The 20184-nt window shown below is 34.0% G+C and overlaps 3 protein-coding genes across 3 annotated transcripts; all 3 read right to left on the minus strand.

Moving 5' to 3' along the window:
• Positions 1 to 7256: 7256 nt before the first annotated feature.
• LOC143629772 (fructose-1,6-bisphosphatase, chloroplastic-like) lies at positions 7257 to 10974 on the minus strand. The gene is made up of 4 exons (XM_077098952.1): positions 10505 to 10974; positions 8751 to 8975; positions 7547 to 8053; positions 7257 to 7444 (listed from the first exon to the last, which is right to left on the minus strand). The coding sequence occupies exons 1-2, from the start codon at positions 10922 to 10924 to the stop codon at positions 8781 to 8783; spliced, it is 615 nt and encodes a 204-aa protein (XP_076955067.1). The 5' UTR covers positions 10925 to 10974; the 3' UTR covers positions 7257 to 7444; positions 7547 to 8053; positions 8751 to 8780.
• Positions 7373 to 8083, minus strand: LOC143629732 (fructose-1,6-bisphosphatase, chloroplastic-like). The gene is made up of 2 exons (XM_077098927.1): positions 7547 to 8083; positions 7373 to 7444 (listed from the first exon to the last, which is right to left on the minus strand). The coding sequence occupies exons 1-2, from the start codon at positions 8081 to 8083 to the stop codon at positions 7373 to 7375; spliced, it is 609 nt and encodes a 202-aa protein (XP_076955042.1).
• Positions 10975 to 12795: 1821 nt separating the features above from the next.
• LOC143629774 (phosphatidylinositol:ceramide inositolphosphotransferase 1-like) lies at positions 12796 to 15933 on the minus strand. Its single transcript, XM_077098953.1, has 11 exons — positions 15712 to 15933; positions 15533 to 15622; positions 15238 to 15324; positions 14600 to 14668; positions 14424 to 14504; positions 13986 to 14057; positions 13838 to 13895; positions 13647 to 13749; positions 13436 to 13531; positions 13204 to 13363; positions 12796 to 13103 (listed from the first exon to the last, which is right to left on the minus strand). Exons 1-11 carry the CDS (start codon positions 15742 to 15744, stop codon positions 13026 to 13028), a joined length of 927 nt encoding a protein of 308 aa, XP_076955068.1. The 5' UTR covers positions 15745 to 15933; the 3' UTR covers positions 12796 to 13025.
• Between the last annotated feature and the right edge of the window lie 4251 nt (positions 15934 to 20184).

The raw sequence follows: 20184 nt of genomic DNA on the forward strand, positions 1-20184 counted from the left end.
AGATCGTACATGGACCACCATAAGGACACAATTGGAATATACTTGATAGCGACATTATATACCCCAGTGGGGGGCACTAGGTTAATAGTATGAGTAGGTAGATGCGATGTATCCACTATAAATAGAGCCTCATTGTAATTATGCCATATGGTATGATATATTATACTTTACACCTTTAACTGTGTTCGTATATTTATTTAATCTCTCTCATAAATTATAACCTAAAAGTCGATCATAACCCAATTCATACCAGGTTAGGATTTGATTTGACACATGATAATTTCCAGGTAAACGTATGAAATACTCTTATAATATATCATGTATCTTATACTATTGGAAGAATCTAGATGTGCAAGAAATGTTTTTTATATGTATATCTAGAACTTTTGTTTCTACCTTGTATTTTGGCCATTTGATTAGAGTTATATTGGCCAAACATTTAGTTAAAGGAAGCTTATACATAACTGAAACATGAGCCATATGAAAGCTTAGTTAAAACTAGGGGTGTCAATTGGGGATAAGAATGGCTTCGTACTTGTACTGGTCTGGTACCTTGCTTTAATAAAAGTGAGTGCCAAATACTGTGTCGGTATGGTATGGGTATCGGTACCAGTACTTGGTGCCAAATGCTCATTTCTAGTCTCCATCATGTCGGGTTGATATGTTAAATTCTTCGATATTCATTCTTGTTGTTGTATCCGTGTTTAACTATCTAGCAACTCTGTAATGTGTGGAGGATACAATTGTCTGTCCTCGTAGGACTATGAAGAGAGGTAAAATAGTACATTTTCATCCTTGTTTCAAGAGGTTAAAGTTAGAGCTTGGGTTAAAATAAATCATGGTGGAGGGTTATGGTGATTAGAATATATCAACCATCATCAATCCTCGAAACGCCATAGCTGAATTGCGAGGGTCTGTTCAAGAACACAACATGCGAGAAGGTACGCTTATTCTCAAACCATTCAACTAATGTGTTCGTTTATTCTATGAAATAAATCGCATTATGGGTACGGACGTGATAATATCCATCATTTGTAAATTACATACATTGTCCACGTGTTTTGAATAAAATAACGTATTTTGGTACTAACTTTTAAAAGTAACAAACTTGGGTTAAGAGATTTCACTTCTATAACGAGTTTGAGGCGTAAACTAACTTCTGTCAAGTTTGAAAGTGACAAAGTTGGGGTTTGTGATTTCAATTTTGTAGCAAGTTTGGGGTCTAGAATAACTTTTGTTAAGTTTTTTGCTAAGTTAATTTGACATCTAATATGGAGTCTTATTTGGAATAAATGTTCAAAATATGCAAATTAAATCAAATGACTTCAAAATCATCATCATCATTTCAAATAAGTAAAAAAAAATATCATGTTTTAACAAAAAAAATATCTTGGTTGGCAAAGTTTGAACTCCAATTTGTGGAAATTCGGATTGACCGCTTGGTTAAACCGCACATGGCTCGTCAAAACCTTTTCGTCCACCGGTATGGATTCTACAATTATGCAATCATTTTTCTCTTTGCAAGCCGGATTAACTATTAGTTTCTTCATCCACAAGCTTAGTAACATACTTTCATGAAGCAACTTTGCATACATAGGAGCTTTTAGATCTAGTGTGAACAAAAAATCTGAACCTGTTTCAAATTTGGATTAAATCTAGAAATGCCTACAAGGCAGGTTCTTGATTACATTAGTTATTCTGCAGTATTGTGATCTTTATTTCATTTATAGTCTGTTGCGTGAGATAAAATTTTGCTTATAGATCCTTCCGTGTGTTTGTCTTCAGACCCCGGCCATGACCCTATCTCTCAAAAAGAAGAGATCAATCTCGAAGGGCTTCGTTTTCTCATGAAAAACTGGATTAGCAGCTATTTAAAAAACCTGCTTTACTATCACAAAACATCTTAATAGGCAACGACTGCCTACAATGAAAATGAACAGGAACCTTTTTAATCGAAATTAGTTCACCACCAGCTGTACGTATAGCTGATATTTAGACTCAGCTGAAGATCTTGAAACAGTATCCTGCAATCGTGTTTCTTACTTTTCCAGGAATTAAACAATTCTTAAGGAGAAATGCGTACCACATTCACCATCAACATATCCAATCAGTTCAAACTTAGCACACTTCTTAAAATTTACACCTTTTCCAGGTGCACCATTTAGACCACGTAGTAAGAAAACCGACTAACGCTAGCAGACCTTCTAGCTGCACACTGACTGCTAGACTCATTGGCAATTCCCTCATATTCAGACTAAAGATCATCAGGTTTCTATTTTGACTTCTAAGAACACCCTCACCCATCCCTTTATAAATTTAGCATTTGGCATTACATTTTCAACAGCTGTTTCCTCAAAACAGAAATAAAAATAAGAGAATTGAAGTTTTGATTTTCAACGGAAACCATTTCTTTTAAAAAAAACATGACTTGGAACATGTTGCGTCTCTTAGAAAATATGTTTTATTTAATGAATACCCGACTAAAACACTTTTTCATGAAAAATCAATTTTCAGGATTTAAAGCTGTTGAAAAACACAAACACCATATGCTCTTAAGGGGGTGTTTGGGATTCCCTATTTTACCTCCTTATAACTTTTTTGTCAAAACTTAATAATAGCCTTACCTATTAACTTATGACTCACAGTATCCTGACTTACCAAATACCTTATTAACTTTTCTAAAAAACGTTAATAAGTTACAAAGGAGCCTAAATAAGCAATTCCAAACACGCCCTAAGTGATTTAAAGGTGGTTTAGTCTGAAAAATATCATCATAAGGAGACTTACCTTTTAGGACAGATGGCAACCTGTTTATCTAATTATTGGCGATTAAAAATACATTCAGACCATGTATACAGGGGTACTCCCCCTTGAAACATTAAATCCCTAGCAACATTCATAAGATGTCTATGCTTTTCGAGACCTCAATGACTGATACACATCATGAAGATCCATTAAAAATTACATTGGTTTTAAACTTTGATTAAAATCATTTTAGGCTCCTTTAGAAGATGCATTTTAGTTACACTGAGGTAAGTTTGTGAGAGAACATATTTTGTAAACAATAAATATTTTGATCTATACACTACTATCATCCTATGCAATCAATATCGGTGGGATATTGGTTATTGGTCCTTATGTGAAATATCAGCCAAAATATCGATACCCTATATATATATATATATATATAATATAAATTTGGAATGATATTAAAATGACCAAATATCTATATTTTTCAGCATTAACTGATTCAATATCATCAAACAGTTACAGTTCAATAGATATTGATCCAGCAGCAGTAATCCAGTTGAAAAGGCTTCAACATTGATGACCAGATAATTCTCTAATTCTCTCCTTCCCTGAAACACAACACTTGAACATTGGAAACAAACAATCCGCGAGCAGAAGAAGACGCCACAAAGAAAAGCAAATAAACCCTAAATAATAATAATAATAATAATAATAATAATAATAGTATTTTAATTTTACCTTAAATCACTCCTTACTCTTTACGTAAGGCACGATCCCTTCCTTCTTCTGAAGGTTATAAGCGGCTTCCAATGCAATACGTAGATCGGCGTTCTTCCGGATCTCTTTGATGGCGGATTGCTCCAGAAGATTGAGCATGGCCTCGAATTCTTGTTACCTTCTGATCGTCAATAGGTTCATTGACTCAATAGGCAGCCGGTTAGACACATTGTAACAGTAGGGGTTGGGGTTTGGGTTTGGTGGGTAAATCATGGTCACGAAGGCTAATGTTAATGATCCGAAACGCAATTCTAAATTAGTAGGGTAGTGCAATTTATATGACGAGTAATACCCAATTATGAGCAATTGTCTCGTTCGTTAATTTTCGTTTCATTTATGTTTATTCATTTACATTCACGTTCTTATGTTTGAATATTCATTCATTCTTTTTATTCACTCATCTACGTTTTTTAAGTTCATTTATTTACGTCTGTTTATTCGTTTAAATATTCATTCAAAATTATCAATTTACTAAGATTAACTAAAAGTTTTGGATATAATTTGGAAATGTTGAAGCAATGGCACTTTGGTTTGAATTTAGATTTTCATGTTTACCTTTTGGTTTTGTTTGATTATATTCGTAAACCATTCGTCTAAAACATTAACGGATATAAACATGAACATATTGATTTTCTTAACAATGGAACACATACCAAAAAAATCCATTTGTGAAAGTGTTTTTGTTGATTCATTTCTCCCACTTCATCTTCACGTTCTTCTTTCTAAGAAAAATCCAAAGAATGAAGATAAATTAGGGTATGTTTGGTTAGTGGTAATTGAATTAAGAGGGAATAAAATGAACAATGAAATGAAATAAATCATATCATTCATTTGTTTTGTTTGGTTAACCTATAGAATGAAATATTGATTTATGTTGTTTGGTAATAAAAAAATGTAAGAATGAAATAGAAATGATTAAACACTCTTATCTCAAAATAATTTTTTAAATAAAAAACAAAAAAGTTGCAATGGTGACGATGGTGTTAGCTCAACGACCACAATGGTGGTGGCAGTGGAGATGGGGGTGGTGGTGATGGGGGAAGGCGTTGTTTAAGCGGTGGTGATGGCAGCATTGGTATCACTAGTGGTTAGGTAGTGATAATAATGGTAGTTGTGGTGGTGATCAGGTGGTGGTGTCTAGGTAGTGAGAATGGTGGTGGCGGTGGCGGTGGTGATAATGGTTGTTGTGGCTACTACGATGGTGGTGGTGGTAAGGTGGTGGCAGTGATGGTGGTGGTTAGGTGGTGGCGACAGTGGCGGTCAAGTGGTGGTGGTTAGATGGTGGCAGGGTGGCAGTAAAATGGTAGGGGTGGTGGTGGTAAGGTGGTGACAGTGCTGGTGGTTAGGTGGCGGCGACGATGGCGAGATAGAGAGGTGGCTTCTAAAGAGACCCTCAGCTCTAAAAAAACATATGTATGAGCGACCACAAGAGAAAATCAAAGTTAAACAGTAATATAATTAATATAGCATGTAGTAAAAATAATGCTACTAATACATAAATATATAAAAATATATAATATATGAAAAGAAAATAACATAATGGTGTGTAACCAAAAATAAGGTAATGAGAAGCCCCTAAGGTATTCATTTCTCCCTAAAAATCCTTAACATTAATTCTACGTCTCCAATAATTCATATCCTCAAACATGTCCTCGGAGATGTTTAGGTCTAGCAAATCATGTCTAATCCTCTCATCCCAAGTCAATTTAGGTCGGCCTCTACCCCTCCTCCCCTCTATAGTAATGTTTTCTACGGATCTAACAAGATTTGTCGTCTGTTTTTTCTTCACATGACCAAACCATCTCAATCTCCACTCTCTTATCTTATCAGATATGTTAGATACCCCTAATCTCTCCCGAACACAGTGTTTCTTATTCGGTCTAACCTTGTGTGCCCACACATCCAACGTAGCATTCTCATCTCTACTACATCCATCTTCCGCACTTGTGCCTTCTTGATGGCCCAACAATCTGTTCCATATAACATTGCAGGTCTAGCTGCGACCGTATAAAATTTTTCCTATAGTTTAGTTGGGAATCTCTTGTCGCACAATATAAAATTTCCCTGTAAAATTTTCCCTTTAGCAATCTTGTCTACACCATCCTACCTGAACTCGATGGGCCACATCACTGTCTAATTCCCCATCGCTCTGAACAAATGATCCTAGATACTTGAACTTCGTTACCTGCGTAACCACTTGCCCTTCAATGGTGATTTGGACGTCCTCATTGTCTATTACCTCACTAAAATCACAGTGGGGGTACTCCATCTTAGATCGACTAATCCTTAAGCCTTTTGTCTCTAAAGTTGTTCGCCACTCCTCTAGCCTTATGTTTAGATATTGTTTTCTCTCAGCAACTAACACAATATCATCTGCGAACATCATGCACCATGGGACTGTTTCTTGAATTGACTTAGATAACTCATCCAAGACTACTACAAAAAGAAACGGACTCAACTTAACCCCTGGTGAAGTCCTACCTCCACAGGGAAGAGATCACCATCCGCCCCGGGCGCACAAACACTTGTTGCACTCCTGGTATACATATCCATAATTATCTCTATATATTTTCTCGGGACCCCTTTACCTTCTAGGCACTCCCAAAGCACTTGGCGTGGCACACTGTCGTACGCCTTTTCTAGGTCAATAAACATCATATAAAGTTCACGCTTCTTCTCCCAAAACATTGAGCAACCAAATATCTTTTTTTTTCATTCAATTTCAATAAGTTATTCCATTCTCCATCCTCATACCAAACATTATCCTAATATCCCCAATCATTTGCATAACATTACTGTTTTGATTAATTCATAGAGTATATGAAGAATCAATAAGATGTGTTTTGGCAATAAACGCTATTTTTTGACTTTTGATAACTTGAGTATCATCATCCTAGTTAGAAATCAAATAACCATGATTAAGATTTGATTCATTTTCGGTTTAATTGGTACGTGTGTTATTGTAGTGACATTCTAAGTTATTTTTTCCTTTTTAACAATTTCTTCTATTCGAACTCATGACAATTGACATAGACCATTTCGTTGTTCCTACGTGATCGAAATAGCCTATTTGATTCTGCGTTTGTGGATTTTGATCGAGCTGTAAATTTCATTCGTAGTGAGTGATGTATATTATTAACTACCTACCTCTCAACTTATCTTTAAAACTTTGTTTATTAGGTTGGGTTCCTATTAGAACTCAAAACAGTTTAAAATTTTAATAACTCTTAACAACCAATTATTTTATTTATACATATGGTGAGTTTTAAGACCCGTAAGTAACTCATACAAACCATCAAAAATTGTGTTTCATGTGTATTATACGCTAATTATAGATATGAAAATAAAAAGAAAAAATTACGCAAATCAACTTCTTACATTTGTATAACCACGTTTGGAAAAAATGCGGGTCCAATGATTACATATGTTTGTTCACACACTTTTTGCAAATGTGAGATGTAAGAAATCAAATTATGCATGTGTTTTTTTTTTCATTTGTATAATTAGTATATAATATATCCGAAGAAAAAAAATGATAATTTAGGCGAGCTTTTGCGGTTCTCAAAAATTTTTATCATTTGTGTGTGCGCGTGTGTGTTTGTTTACAAGATGAATACTGTGAGCTAACATGAACGACTTCCCCCTTGGGTAACCCCCGTGGTCTAAGGACCGTACTTCTTGTTGATAACTTTTGAACTTGTCGTCCTATGGAAAGAAAATTTGAATAAAAAAGAAAATTTGAATAAAATTTGGGTGAGAAATGCGTAAACAAAGATCCCCATCAAAAACCTCTTCAACCAATCCTTACCACTTTTGTTTTTCATACTTTACATTTAGTTTTAACTTAAGACAAATACTTCTCCAACTTTTCCACTTCCTCCACACTTCCAATGTATAAAGGCACTCGTTGATGAATCTGAAAAAACCAACATACCAAAGTCCAAATCAATTTCAATTCTAGACCATCTAATTGACCTAAAAAGTCAAAGTAAACACATGAATACATGATATGACATACCTCGGTTGGTTGGATGTCAAGTACTCGTTGATGCCCATCGGACCCTTTTCCACCTGCTTGTTCAACCAAGTAACTCATGTGTGCACACTCATACAACAACCTAAGCTTACCATTCTTACTCTTTTTGTCACGCAGGTACCCGTAAATCCCTCCATACAAAAGTGTCCTATGGAAATCACCAACCAAACTACCAATATATCGAGCCGAATACGGCTTGCCAGTGGGACCCGGGTCCTTTAGATCATCCATGTATTTCTTGAGCTTGTCGTCCCATAGTTGATAGTTTCCTTCATTGAACGAGTAAATCTTGCCCGATTTAGGGATTTGAATCTTTTCTTGAGTGAGGACAAACTCACCGTACATCGGGTCTAAGGTGAACACGTATACACCAGTTCCTATTGAGAGCACGAAGATTATTGAGCTCGAGTACATGCAGTAACCGGCTGCTAGGAGGTTGTTTCCGGGTTGGCATACGTTAATGATGCACTTTTGTTCCACGCTGTCTAGCTGCATTTTGACATTTTGGTCAAACTCCATCACTTCAAATCAAAGTTAACATGTATGTAGGACATAAATGGACACTTTCTGAGCATTGCCAATAAACACTTTTTGGTTAAATCATATTCATGACCAATGAACACTTTCTTTTAGGATACTATTAATAACATAAAAGTACACTTTTGAAATTATAAAATATTTATTTAACTTTTTAATTTCAAAATTTTATATCAATTATAGAAGAACAAGTGTGTCTATTACTGATGGATTAGAGTCTTAATTAAAATCTTTTCCACCACATTTTAATTATAAGTAAAATATCACCTTTTTTTTAATTCAGGGCCTCTCATATTGCATATTGGATCTAGTGTGGCAAAATGATCGAATCTACTACGCCAAATAGATCCAATTTGTTGCACCGGATTGAAATATGTTGTACCAAGTTACATTTGTAACGCTCTAGCTGACTGATAATTTAAGAAGTGAAGTCTATTTTGTTAATTTTTTAGTAAAAATGGATGTATTTGTGAATTTCCCTTTGTTTTGTAACTTTGTTCCTCTATTGGGTTGTCAAGCTTTTGTCAAAAACTTCATAACATGTGAATTTGTGACCGGTTTTTATTTAACTTCATTGACTTGTAGGTATGATCATAAGTCTTTAAGAAGCCTAACTAGATATTTGGAGTAGAAAAGAAACAGAATATACCGTAGAGTCATCACTGATATCAGGGATACACTAATCATTTGGGCTATAGATTCCGAATATAGAACCAGTTGAAACAGCAGCATCAATGTTGGATGATCCATCAAGAGGATCGAACACCACGATGTAGTTGCCTGAGTAACTCTCTTCCACTGCCACCGGCACATCTTCCTCCTCGGACGCAATGATTCCGGTTCTTCCACTTGATCTCAAACAATTTGAAAACACCTATTCAATCCACACATTCTCAATTACTTAGAAGTTCCAAAATGTTTCCAATTTAAACGTACAAGAATCATAGAACTATTGTATGCAAAAATTTATAGTGTTGTCTTGTATCAATATATTTTAATGGGTGAATTTTTTTTATCAAGATTTTTACTAGTTGCACTAATTGATTTAACTTTTTAAAAAAACTTAAACCTACTTTTACTTTGGAAATTTCACAAATAATTTTGTTACTTAAACTTCCTACCTTTGAAAATATATACTACAAACAATACTTAAAATATTCCTAAATTTATCTGCGACGGCAGGAGTCTCTTTTACTGTATATATAGATAATTATAATAATAAAAGTCAAATCAATTGGTACAAATAGTAAACGGTCTTGGTTAATCTAACTAGACGTCAGTGGCGACGGATCCAGGAAATTTTCTCACAAGGGTCGGAAAATTTTTGTATCCGTACACAATTAACCATCGCTATATAAAATTTTTTTTGGTCCGGTTCGACCATCGGGTCGAGTCAAATTGCGTCGGTCATATATATAGAAAAAAATGATAATCAAACAAAGCATTATATAACAAAAAAAAAGTACGAGAAACTTCATTATAAATGCATAATTATTGAACAATATATCTAGCTTTGTGCTATACGGGCTTTCATTTTCTGAAATCTAACCCAAACATCATCTAGTATGACATTTATAAGCATGTTTTTTCTTAATGAAATAAATAAAATTATCGTTTAAACTCTCATCACCCATATGATTACGTAAATTGGACTTCACGTGCTCAATCGCCGAAAAGCAAATTTCAACGCATACGGTTGCAATGAGTAATAATGATACGAGAGCTAACTTCCATTAACGAATAAACAATACATCAATGCAAATGAAGTAAATGAGCAAAATAATATATAGCCGAAACATTTTTTAGATTAAAACACTTAATCCATTAAATTTATCTGACCTATTACTTCCGCCATCATACTCTTTTTTTTTAATTAGCTTAAATGTAGATTAAGTTGGGAGTTTGAGACTTGTACTTAAAAATTGAGCATTTGAGCTAAACTTGTATTTAAATTGTTTCCTATTAAACTCAGATTTAGTTGGTATATTATTTATATACATTTATATAATTAAAGTTGTAAATATGTAAAAAAAAATATTATGGTTGGTCTCAAATTTCATAAGGTTGTTCTCGAAATTTCAACTGGGTCGTTGTGCCGTTCTCAAAATCACACAAGGGTCAGGGTCAAAATTATATAGGGGTCGGTCGGGATTTTAACACATATATACTAGTAAAAAAATTTCACAGGGGTCGGCCGACCCCCCCCCCCCCTCCACCCACTCAAAGGATAGCTACGGCACTGCTAGACACGATGAAGGAGCATTTCTACCTTCTGAGATAGGGTAAAGTTTGTGTTACTGCCTACTCAGTGGGCACAACAAATAGTTTACTACAAGTAAGATTTTACTGAGTAAGATTTTACTGAGTACGTTTGTTTGTTTGTTTTGAACTTATATAACCAACCTCATTGGAGACGACATCGAGCTTCTTCTGATCCTCTCCCTGAACATTTACGGTTCCCTGGACTCCAGTGAGGTTGGAAATGCTAGCGCGTTGCACCAACGATGCAATCTGCTTACACGCCATTGAAATGCTAGACAAAACGATAGTAAGTTCGGCATCAATGACTCCGGATTGCTCTTGCTTCAACAACCAGTTTGTTAATGTCTCAATCTGATAAGTGCTTCTCTTCTTTACTGACTCAGCCTCGGATGCCACCGCCATGCATCGTACTCTGGTTGTTGTGGTGGCAGCAGAGCCGACACCCGCAGCCGCCAACGGTCTCTTGGAACATGAAATGAGAGTGGTGTTTAGAGGGGAAATACGTGAAATTGAGTGGGAACTTGAGAAGTGAAGGAGGTTTGAAGATGTGGTTGCTGCCATGGTTTCCTTTCCAAAGGGAATGATTCCTGTTTTTCTTAGATTTTATATAATATTTTGATACAAAAAAAAATAAAGAAAATACGAGATTGGGTTATGGAAAATGTAAGGTGATGAGTGGGTGTGTTATGATGGGTCCCAGATATCCACCACTCATTTGTGATCCTTTAGAATTTATAAAAATATTATTTGGAATCATTAATTGGGCCTATATTATGGGTTGAGCACTTGAGCACTTTGTTCTAGCAAACTGGCCCTTAAAGCCTGATATGTGAAATATTGTAGGTGGCTTTATACATAAAAATATGAAATGTTAAATCAGATATATAATAGGATTAAGGTTGGTTTTATACTTAATATTAAAACCAGATGTAGGGATGCCTAAGGATGGTTAACATGTAATATTAGTTGTACATTTTCATGAATCAAACATTAACTGAGAAAACAAATTAATCAGTTTCTCTTGTTATGTTATTTAAAGGCGCCCTTTATAAGATCAGTTTAAGGATTCTATATTTCTATGTACATAAAACAAATAATGAGCATATTGATTTTTTTAACCTGAGTGAATGGTAGAAATTATAGACCATAAAAAAGGTGATAAGAGAGAAGTTATGCATGTATGAAACGACAACAAGCACTAGCAAATGCGATTATTAGTAATTGTTTATGAAATGGAAGCACACTTTCACGTGACAGGTAGACAAAAAGAAGTTTCTAAGTGCACAATTCTACAAGCATCACATGCTCAAGATTTTCTTCTTTCTATCCTTAAAGATGGTTTGGCCCACATGTGTGGCGGTGAAGTATCACGCTAAACTTAAGTATCACCTCAGGATTCTGCTATTTCTGGTTTATGAGATATGCCTTGTTTGTGGAAGGCGTGTTTTAACTCCTTTGGGGAGCACACAATACATTGTTGAGACTTACCAATGTTCAAAAACCGACACGGTTTGGTTAGGGGTGTTATATTTTACATATTTAAGCGAGCTGGGATTTCGTTTCATCTCTTTGATAAAAGTTTAACGGACGAACATGAATAAGGCCTTATCCGGTCCGGTTCATTTACAGCCTTAGATAATAGTGTAGTTAGGAATTGGATGACTTGAATGAGCTTAGATTGATCCTTAAGACTACACTTCACAAACCATAGTTTAAAATACCAAATTATTTATGTTTGATCCTTTTTTGAATTATGTGGCGGTTGGAAATCAGTTTCTATAAGTAGGTACGTAAACAAACCGAACTGCTCGTGAACTTGAGCCAGATTTAAAGGAGTCCGAGCACGAACCTAGATTGATGCTCTTAACAAATAGCAACGTCGTGCCAAAGCTTCATTTACAGAGCTTGGCTAAATTCACAAGGCTAAACAAGCATATTAATTATAGGTAGCAATTTTATTAAAACTATAAATATAAATATACTAATAAATGAAGAACATTATTGAATATATGTGTACATAATATAACTATGACAGATATAACTAAATAATTCTGTGTTATCATCTACAAACTAAAATTGCAAATGTATGTATAATATTATAAATGAGCCGAGCTCAAACTTATATAAGCTCATGAGTCGAGTTCAAGATCTAAGTTAGGAAAAAAAAGAGAAAAGAAAAAGAGGGAAAGAAAAACAGAACTCATCTACACCTCTATTTTACTGGTTTTTTATTATATTGAGATTTTTGTTGTGTAAAGTGACAGGTTCATGGAAACGTAATTCTGCCTCTGGTTCACAGCAAGGTCACAAGCATACTTTGCCCAGACTTAACTTTGATTTTACTACCAGCGAGTGCACATGGGGTGTGCCAGTACAGACTTTACAGTGTCAGTTTATAAAATGGGTATCCAAAAATAAAATTAAGATTTAAATTGGACATTCATCAAGAGAGTAGAACCATATACACTTGATATTTCTTAAAATAAGTAGCAGAATAAATAATTAACTTAAAAAATATACTAATAACAAAAAAACACCAACTTATAATAATACAACTAAGGTTACTCTAAAATCTGAATCAAAATCAAAAGAACAACCACCCAATTCAAAGTTTTACTTAAAGATATAAACCAGGGCTCAGCGGTCTTTGAATTTCCATTAGTTACGCAGAATCCAGTACTTCGATGTGTAGGGTCTCACCATCTTCATTCACCTTCCCATTCGCTTGACTTCTCGACCTCTATAACACCACCATCATAACACTCTTTTAGTTAACGTAATGTCATCATTATAATTGTTATTATTACCTTATAAAGTTAATACTAAGCCATAATAATTACCCGATCTACAGGATCTCCAGAGTTTCCATTCACAAGTTTAATGTTTTCTTCTTTCATTCGGCCATCCTTGCTAACAGGTAAGGAAAGTGCACCTGCATTGCGATCAGGCATCTCTGGCAACTTCTTGTCAACAAAGAACACGACCAAATTAACCGTGTACCTGCAATAATAACGATAATAATAAGTGACTTGCATAACAGGTTATTGCATGTGTGTTGAAGCGTTATCTTACCAGGCCACAACAACATCAACTGTGTAATGTTTACGAGACGCGATAATTAATAAACTCTGTATCACAACCACCAACCAGGCACACTGCTTTATAAATCTACATGAAAAAATCAAAAGTTTGCATATTAGGAAAACTACTTTATTAAGCCAATTAAATATTAAACATAGTTCTAATGCTGATAAAAAAAATGTATGTTAAGTTTGCAGTGTACCTCCGACTACCGTATTTTTGATACGTACGCACGAATACGAGAGAAAAGATCATGTGAGACGAGAATATCAAATCCCCACAACCATAAAGAACGCCCCGAGGAACTGCAAGTTCAGATATTAAAATTAGAAACTAACTTAAACACATTAGCAACTCAAAGATAATTATAAAGAAACAAAGTATATAACTTACTGATTATTAGTGTTTCAAAAAGATTATCGGGACGAGGTAGCGTTGCAAACCGTGAACCCTACAATCATGTACAAATTTCATTTGATTGTACGAACAAAAAGATTCTTATAAAGAAAACAAACAAACGAATTAGTAGATAATAATATACCTCGCGACAATGATAATTTGGACCAGGCAGTACAGTTGAATAGAATGTAATGATCCGGAGAATTTGACAAGCCTGTAAGACACATATATAAACAAAATGGATATCAGTCTTTTTTTTAACCAAACAATTTAACCGTTACAAAATCTTTTAGTAAAAGGAAACCCTATCAATATCGATACTAGAAACGACCACCATTAGCGCGAATGTTACCAGTTACCACGTAGCTTCTTGTGATTGGCGGTAAAATTATCAAATACTACAACTATTTTGGTCAATTGTTCATTATATTGTTCTTCCACAATCATGTGTGTGAAATAAATACCAGCCATAACAATGTGACAGTGTTAAGGGGTGTCCTAGAATTCAGTACACCGTTATCTAACTTTACCAAAAAGCAGAGAAACATAAGCATTAATTATGGTACAAATTCCCACTTACAACTAGAAAAGCAAGAACTCTGCACCATATGAGAACTGTGTAGATCTTTTTGCTCTTGAGTATGAAAGGATGGAAGGTCCACTGTACCAGAACAACACTGGATCAGGACAAAATGTACATACCAATCATAAATGCAAAGTAGGTTACTTTAACGAATTACATCAAAAATAAATTACCAGGAAGAAGGATAGAAAGACAAATGTGAATACGGTCTCACTGACATATGCTCTTTCCTGCCCTAGTTCCTATAAACCATACAAAGATTCACAAATATTAATCATTAAAAACTTTTATCTTCCCTGTAACATTCACAAATATATATCTGGTACAAACAACTTTTAACGTGAGAAGTTTAAGAAGCATTAGAGTAAGTATGATTAACACCAGAGCAGAGTTAATAATAGCAAATAACGGTGAATATCGACAAGCTACCTATACGCTACGCGATGAAATGGCAGGTGCTATATGATGTTTAGCGATAACGTATTACTGAAGATTGGTGCTGTTTGGTCAATTAAAATGCCTAAAAATTCAGTTTTTAATATTAAAAAAAAATAGAAAAAGAAAACCCTAATTGCCGCTATTTCACTCTATTTAGGCGCTATACATAAGATAGCGCTGGATCATTGTTTCGTTACGCTGCTCTTAACAACTATGCACTAGAGTAGATATTATGACGCGATAGTTTTAAACAAGAGTAATAATAATTACTCTAACTCTAGTTAATTTTCTTATAACGTAATAATAAGTACTCTGATGTTTCTTACACTTCTCACGTTAAATCTGTTTGCATTTGATCTTAATTTATACTTACAGGAAGCAAAAGAAAGCCAGAATCCTGAAGAATCGGTCCGGGACGATGAAAATAATGAACTCCACGAGCTGCTAGACCATGAATGTACTGAAATAATTTACAAAAACAAACAATAAGCATGATGAACATCATCAACGATATATACCACCAGTATTACAACAATTTGAATGCTAATTAACCAGAAAAGTGTAAAATAATGGAAGAAAAAAGATGATTAGGTAAAGGATCCGTACAGGTAAGTTGATCTAACAATTAAGATGCCGTGATTAACAGTACTGAAAACGATCAAACAAACCTGACAAATTAAACCGCCGAGAATATACTTCCAATTCTCCACCAGCAGATTAATTTCGGTTGTAGTTTCCGCACAAATTCTTTTCCAAAGCTAATAAATAAATAAAAAACAAATCAATTGATGAATTAATCATCACTTGATCTAAATACAAGAGAGAATACTAATAATAATAATAATACCTTAGAAGATTCGCGACGAATGTAAAGCGACATCGTATGAGTGTATGATGAGAGCCAATGCCATATCACATCGACATCGCTCTTCAAAATCAACGGAAACCGAATTAATATTGTCGAATCGAATCGTATGATAGCGGTTTAGGTTTTCGATTGACGAATTGTTTTGAATGGAGAGGATTAGGATGAAATTGAAAGAGAGATGGAATGGAATAATAATATTATTAAATTATTGAAATTAAAAAAAATAGGTTGAATTTATTAAGGATGGATTTCAAGAGTGGCTGCTGCTGGTTAGGAAAAGGAAAATTCTAAATGGTTTCGGTGAAACGCGAGTTGAACACGGAGACACCGTTGAGACACAAATGATAATAAAACATATTAGAAAGAGAGTTTAGTTTTTTGGTTATACATTAAGCCGCCCGAAGTTTAACGGTATTCGGTTTCGGTCCTTGTATATTATGGAGAGAGCGAAAGTTCTTTTTAATTGGACTTGAAATCTTCGCTCATTCATTGTCATTGCATATGTCACTGATCGCCCCCCACCACCGTTGATGGTGAGGAGGCATCTGGTGGCAATGATCAATATGCAGGAGCGCCCAATAGGTGACGACATTCAATTTTGTTACTAATTTGAATTTCTTTTGATGCAGTTTCAATTTCAAATCTTGTTCTTTCGAGTTCTAACTCCATTAGACTCTGTTTCTTTTAAAATAACTACGCAAACTAAATGTATCCTAAATAATTTTCTTGTAATAGAAGTTAATATTTTTCATAAGTATATAGTGATTGTTTGCTTTGCTAATTCTAGATTACTAAACTTGTATATAACTTATATATGAGAAAATGTACAGTGTTATACCGTTGAATGGGTTGTGAGACGTATTACACGTTTAACACATTTATTAAACCCATACACATGTAAATAGATGTTTTATTTACTTAAAACACTAACACATACATGTGTTTATAAAGAGGTTAAACGACGCAATACGTTTAACATGATTAAAATATGTAAAGTTAAATACATGAAGTTCAATAATACGAAAGGCATGTTTAACATGATTATCGCAACAACTTTAAACACACAACTATAAAGGTTAAACATTTTCATAATATAATTAATTATGTACAGGATGGGCAACCACAGAGAGAACAAAATGGCTTTATGGTGTAATAAGGTAAATGAATTCAAAGTGTAATGGGCCACTTTCAGAAATTCACTAACAGCATTCTAACTCATTCTCTGAAGTTGTCAAATTCATATAATTTAAGGTAAATTTGATAAAAACATCAAAATCATCTCTCCAATTCATTCTCTATTATATGGATAAGTTATATAACAACTAAGGTAAAAACTTAAATATAGGTCTTACTTTTGATTCATACCATATAATATTTCAACTATATCTTAATCACGATGTACTGTATAACAAGACAAAAGAGAAAAAAAACTAATAAAAAAGAATTTATGGATATGATTAAGGAACAGAATGTGAAAGCTTTTTGAAAAATTATAGATAAATTTATGAAATAGTGTTTTTTAGCTAAATTATAGAGAAAAATATATGAAATGGACTGAGAATGCTCTAATATTGGTTAAATATCTTGTAACCCATATATGAAGATAGGGATGGCAACGGGTCGGGTTTAGATATTCCCAAACCCATACCCGGTTATGAAAGTCCGTCCCAAACCCATACCAAACTCGTCGGGTTTTAATAGGGTAACTACCCGTCGGGTTTCAGGTTTCTTACCGGGTTTTGATAAAATACCCGTCGGGTATACCCGGCTCAAACCCGCTAGGTTTCTATCGGGTTTTGACAAAATATAACTAATCGATTACAAAGATGGTTACCATAAAGATAAAATGTCACAAATAATTGTCATAAATAAGTTTCGACAAATAATATATTTGGAAAATAATATATATATAATATAATAAGCTATATCGGGTACATCGGGTATATAATCGGGTAAATGGGTTTATGTTATCGGGTAATCGGGTATATTAGAAATCCCAAACCTGTCCCAAACCCATGAAAAATTTCAAAAATAATCCCAAACCCGTCCCAAACCCTAACGAGTTAGGTATTACCCGTCCTATTTATGTCAGGTTTCGGGTTTTCTCATCGGATTCGGGTTTCATTGACATCCTTATATTAAGCAAAATATTAATATTAAATGGTTTTGTTTTTTTTTAGAATAATATTAAAAGTAAGTTTGATTGTTAAGTATTAACGACAAAGTAAGAATAAATTACTAGAGTTGAGTTATAATAAGAAGATTAGTTTTTGTAGGAAGGAAAGGAAATAATCTTGTTCATTTATTTTAGACTTGAATGGTTGAGATTAGATTAGAAAGAAAGTCAAATGTAAAACAAGGGTAAGGGCATAATAAGGATAACGCATTTGTTGACTTTCTCTCTCCACATGCAAGGCACATGTCAAATTCCCCCATCATTTTAAAACGTCAATAACTTTTTTATACGACATTTTTTAAAAAACAGTTTCACCTTAATAACGAGTGTTTTGTTATCTTTTATATGAGTACCATATTGCTATATAAAAATAAAAAAAATCGTGGTTTTTTACAAATTGTATTTTACCAAAATTGTGATTTACAAAATTGTGTTATACAATTGTGTTTTATTTTTTCGTAGTGTTTTTTGTCACTGTGTTTTTATTTTCACAGTGTTTTTTCCATTGTGTTTTTTCATTGTGTTTTTCATAGTGTTTTATTTTCCGGCGATATTTCCGAAGACTTTTCCGGCAAGGTGGTGGCGGTGGGCGGTGGTGGTTGTAGGAGATGAGTGAAAATTTAAGTGAGTTTTAATTAAGTGGGTTTTTGAAATTAAATTAAGTGGGTTTTCAATATTAAGGTAGTAGACTAAAATACCCTCCTTCCTAGCCTTCTTAAGAAAATCAAACTTCTTATTTGATCTTTTCTCTAAATTACTATTAAGATTATAAATGATTAATGTATAGGAAGAGATGTATTTAATTTAGGGAAAATTCCTAAAATAGCCCTATTTTGGGAAGAGGTTTCAAAAATGTCCTCCAAATTTTAGAATTCCAAAAATGTCCCCCTCTAACTTATCTCCGACGATGCGTTAGGAAGTCTAACACATCTCCGAATATGTGTTAGACTTCCTAACGCATCGTCTGAGATGAGTTAGACTTCCTAAAACATCGGCAAAGATGCGTTAGACTTCTTAACGTATCGTCAACAACGTGTTAGCCTCTTTTTTGTTATTTTTAATATTATATTAATATAACTATTTATACCTATATTTGTTTTTTATAACTTTCAATATATAAAGTTTTATATTATTTCGAATATACCGATAAAACATGCTTATTTTTATCTACGGACAGGCACAAATTTACATAAACCCGAGTCATGTCAAATTAATATCGAAATATTCAATAAAATTTGACCCACACGGTTTTAAATAAAATTTATGCCAACATATAGATAAAAATAAGCATTTTTATCTGTACATTCTCAATGTTATAAAACTTTATAAATTAAAAGTTATAAAATCACAAAAACAAGTAGAATTAGTTATGTTAATATAATATTAAAAAACAAACAAGAGGCTAACACGTCGTTAATGATACGTTAGGAAGTCTAACACATCTCCGACGATGTGTTAAAGATAGACTTCCTAACGTATTATCGGAAATAAGTTAAAGGGGGACATTTTTGAAATTTTAAAATTTGAGGGATATTTTTGGAACCTCTTCCCCAAATAGGGCTATTTTAGAAATTTAATAATTAGGAAATCTAATCATATAACAACCTTAACATTGATTAATAATATAATATAATAAACTACGAGTCAAATATGTATATAATAGAATAAAGGTTGCAATACAATTGTTGTAAAGATATTAATAAAGTAATAACTATAATAAATTATATTTTTAACACAAAGGAGTAGTTATTATACATTTAACTCTTTTATTTTATACTTCGATGAGCTACAACTACAAGTGTACTGTGTATGAAGAAACACGAATCCATCCCTCAAGGTCTAACACGTTAGTTCGAGGGTAGTGGTTAGGTATTCCTCACGATGGGTTATAAAACCTTCTTGGCGCAGACAAGTGTAACCTGCTAAACAGAACACCGTGAGCTCGTTACGAGGAATGGGGGGATTCTCTCATAACCACCCTCCGGCGTGAGAATCAGTACTTGGTAGTACAAGATGGTATAATTTGATAGTGATAATCAGAGAAAGTATCCTTTACCATTTGGAGTTTTATTGGTATTTATAGCCGGAGGAAAGAGAGTGTGACCAATCACCTTGTCAGGTTTTCCACCAATAATATTCCCCACTCGTGCGGTCGTAGTGGTTGGTGGAAGTTGGTGGGCATCATGACCTTTTGACAAGGACGTGGTTGTACTATTTGTACCGTCCTTCATGTGTTGTCCAATCCCCATTGGTTTGGTGTTTATCCCTATGTGGGT

The sequence above is a fragment of the Bidens hawaiensis genome, unplaced genomic scaffold (genome assembly GCF_021521415.1).
Source record: "Bidens hawaiensis isolate Kalapana, Puna unplaced genomic scaffold, B.hawaiensis_p1.1 tig00005453_1, whole genome shotgun sequence".
Taxonomy (NCBI): Eukaryota; Viridiplantae; Streptophyta; class Magnoliopsida; order Asterales; family Asteraceae; genus Bidens; species Bidens hawaiensis.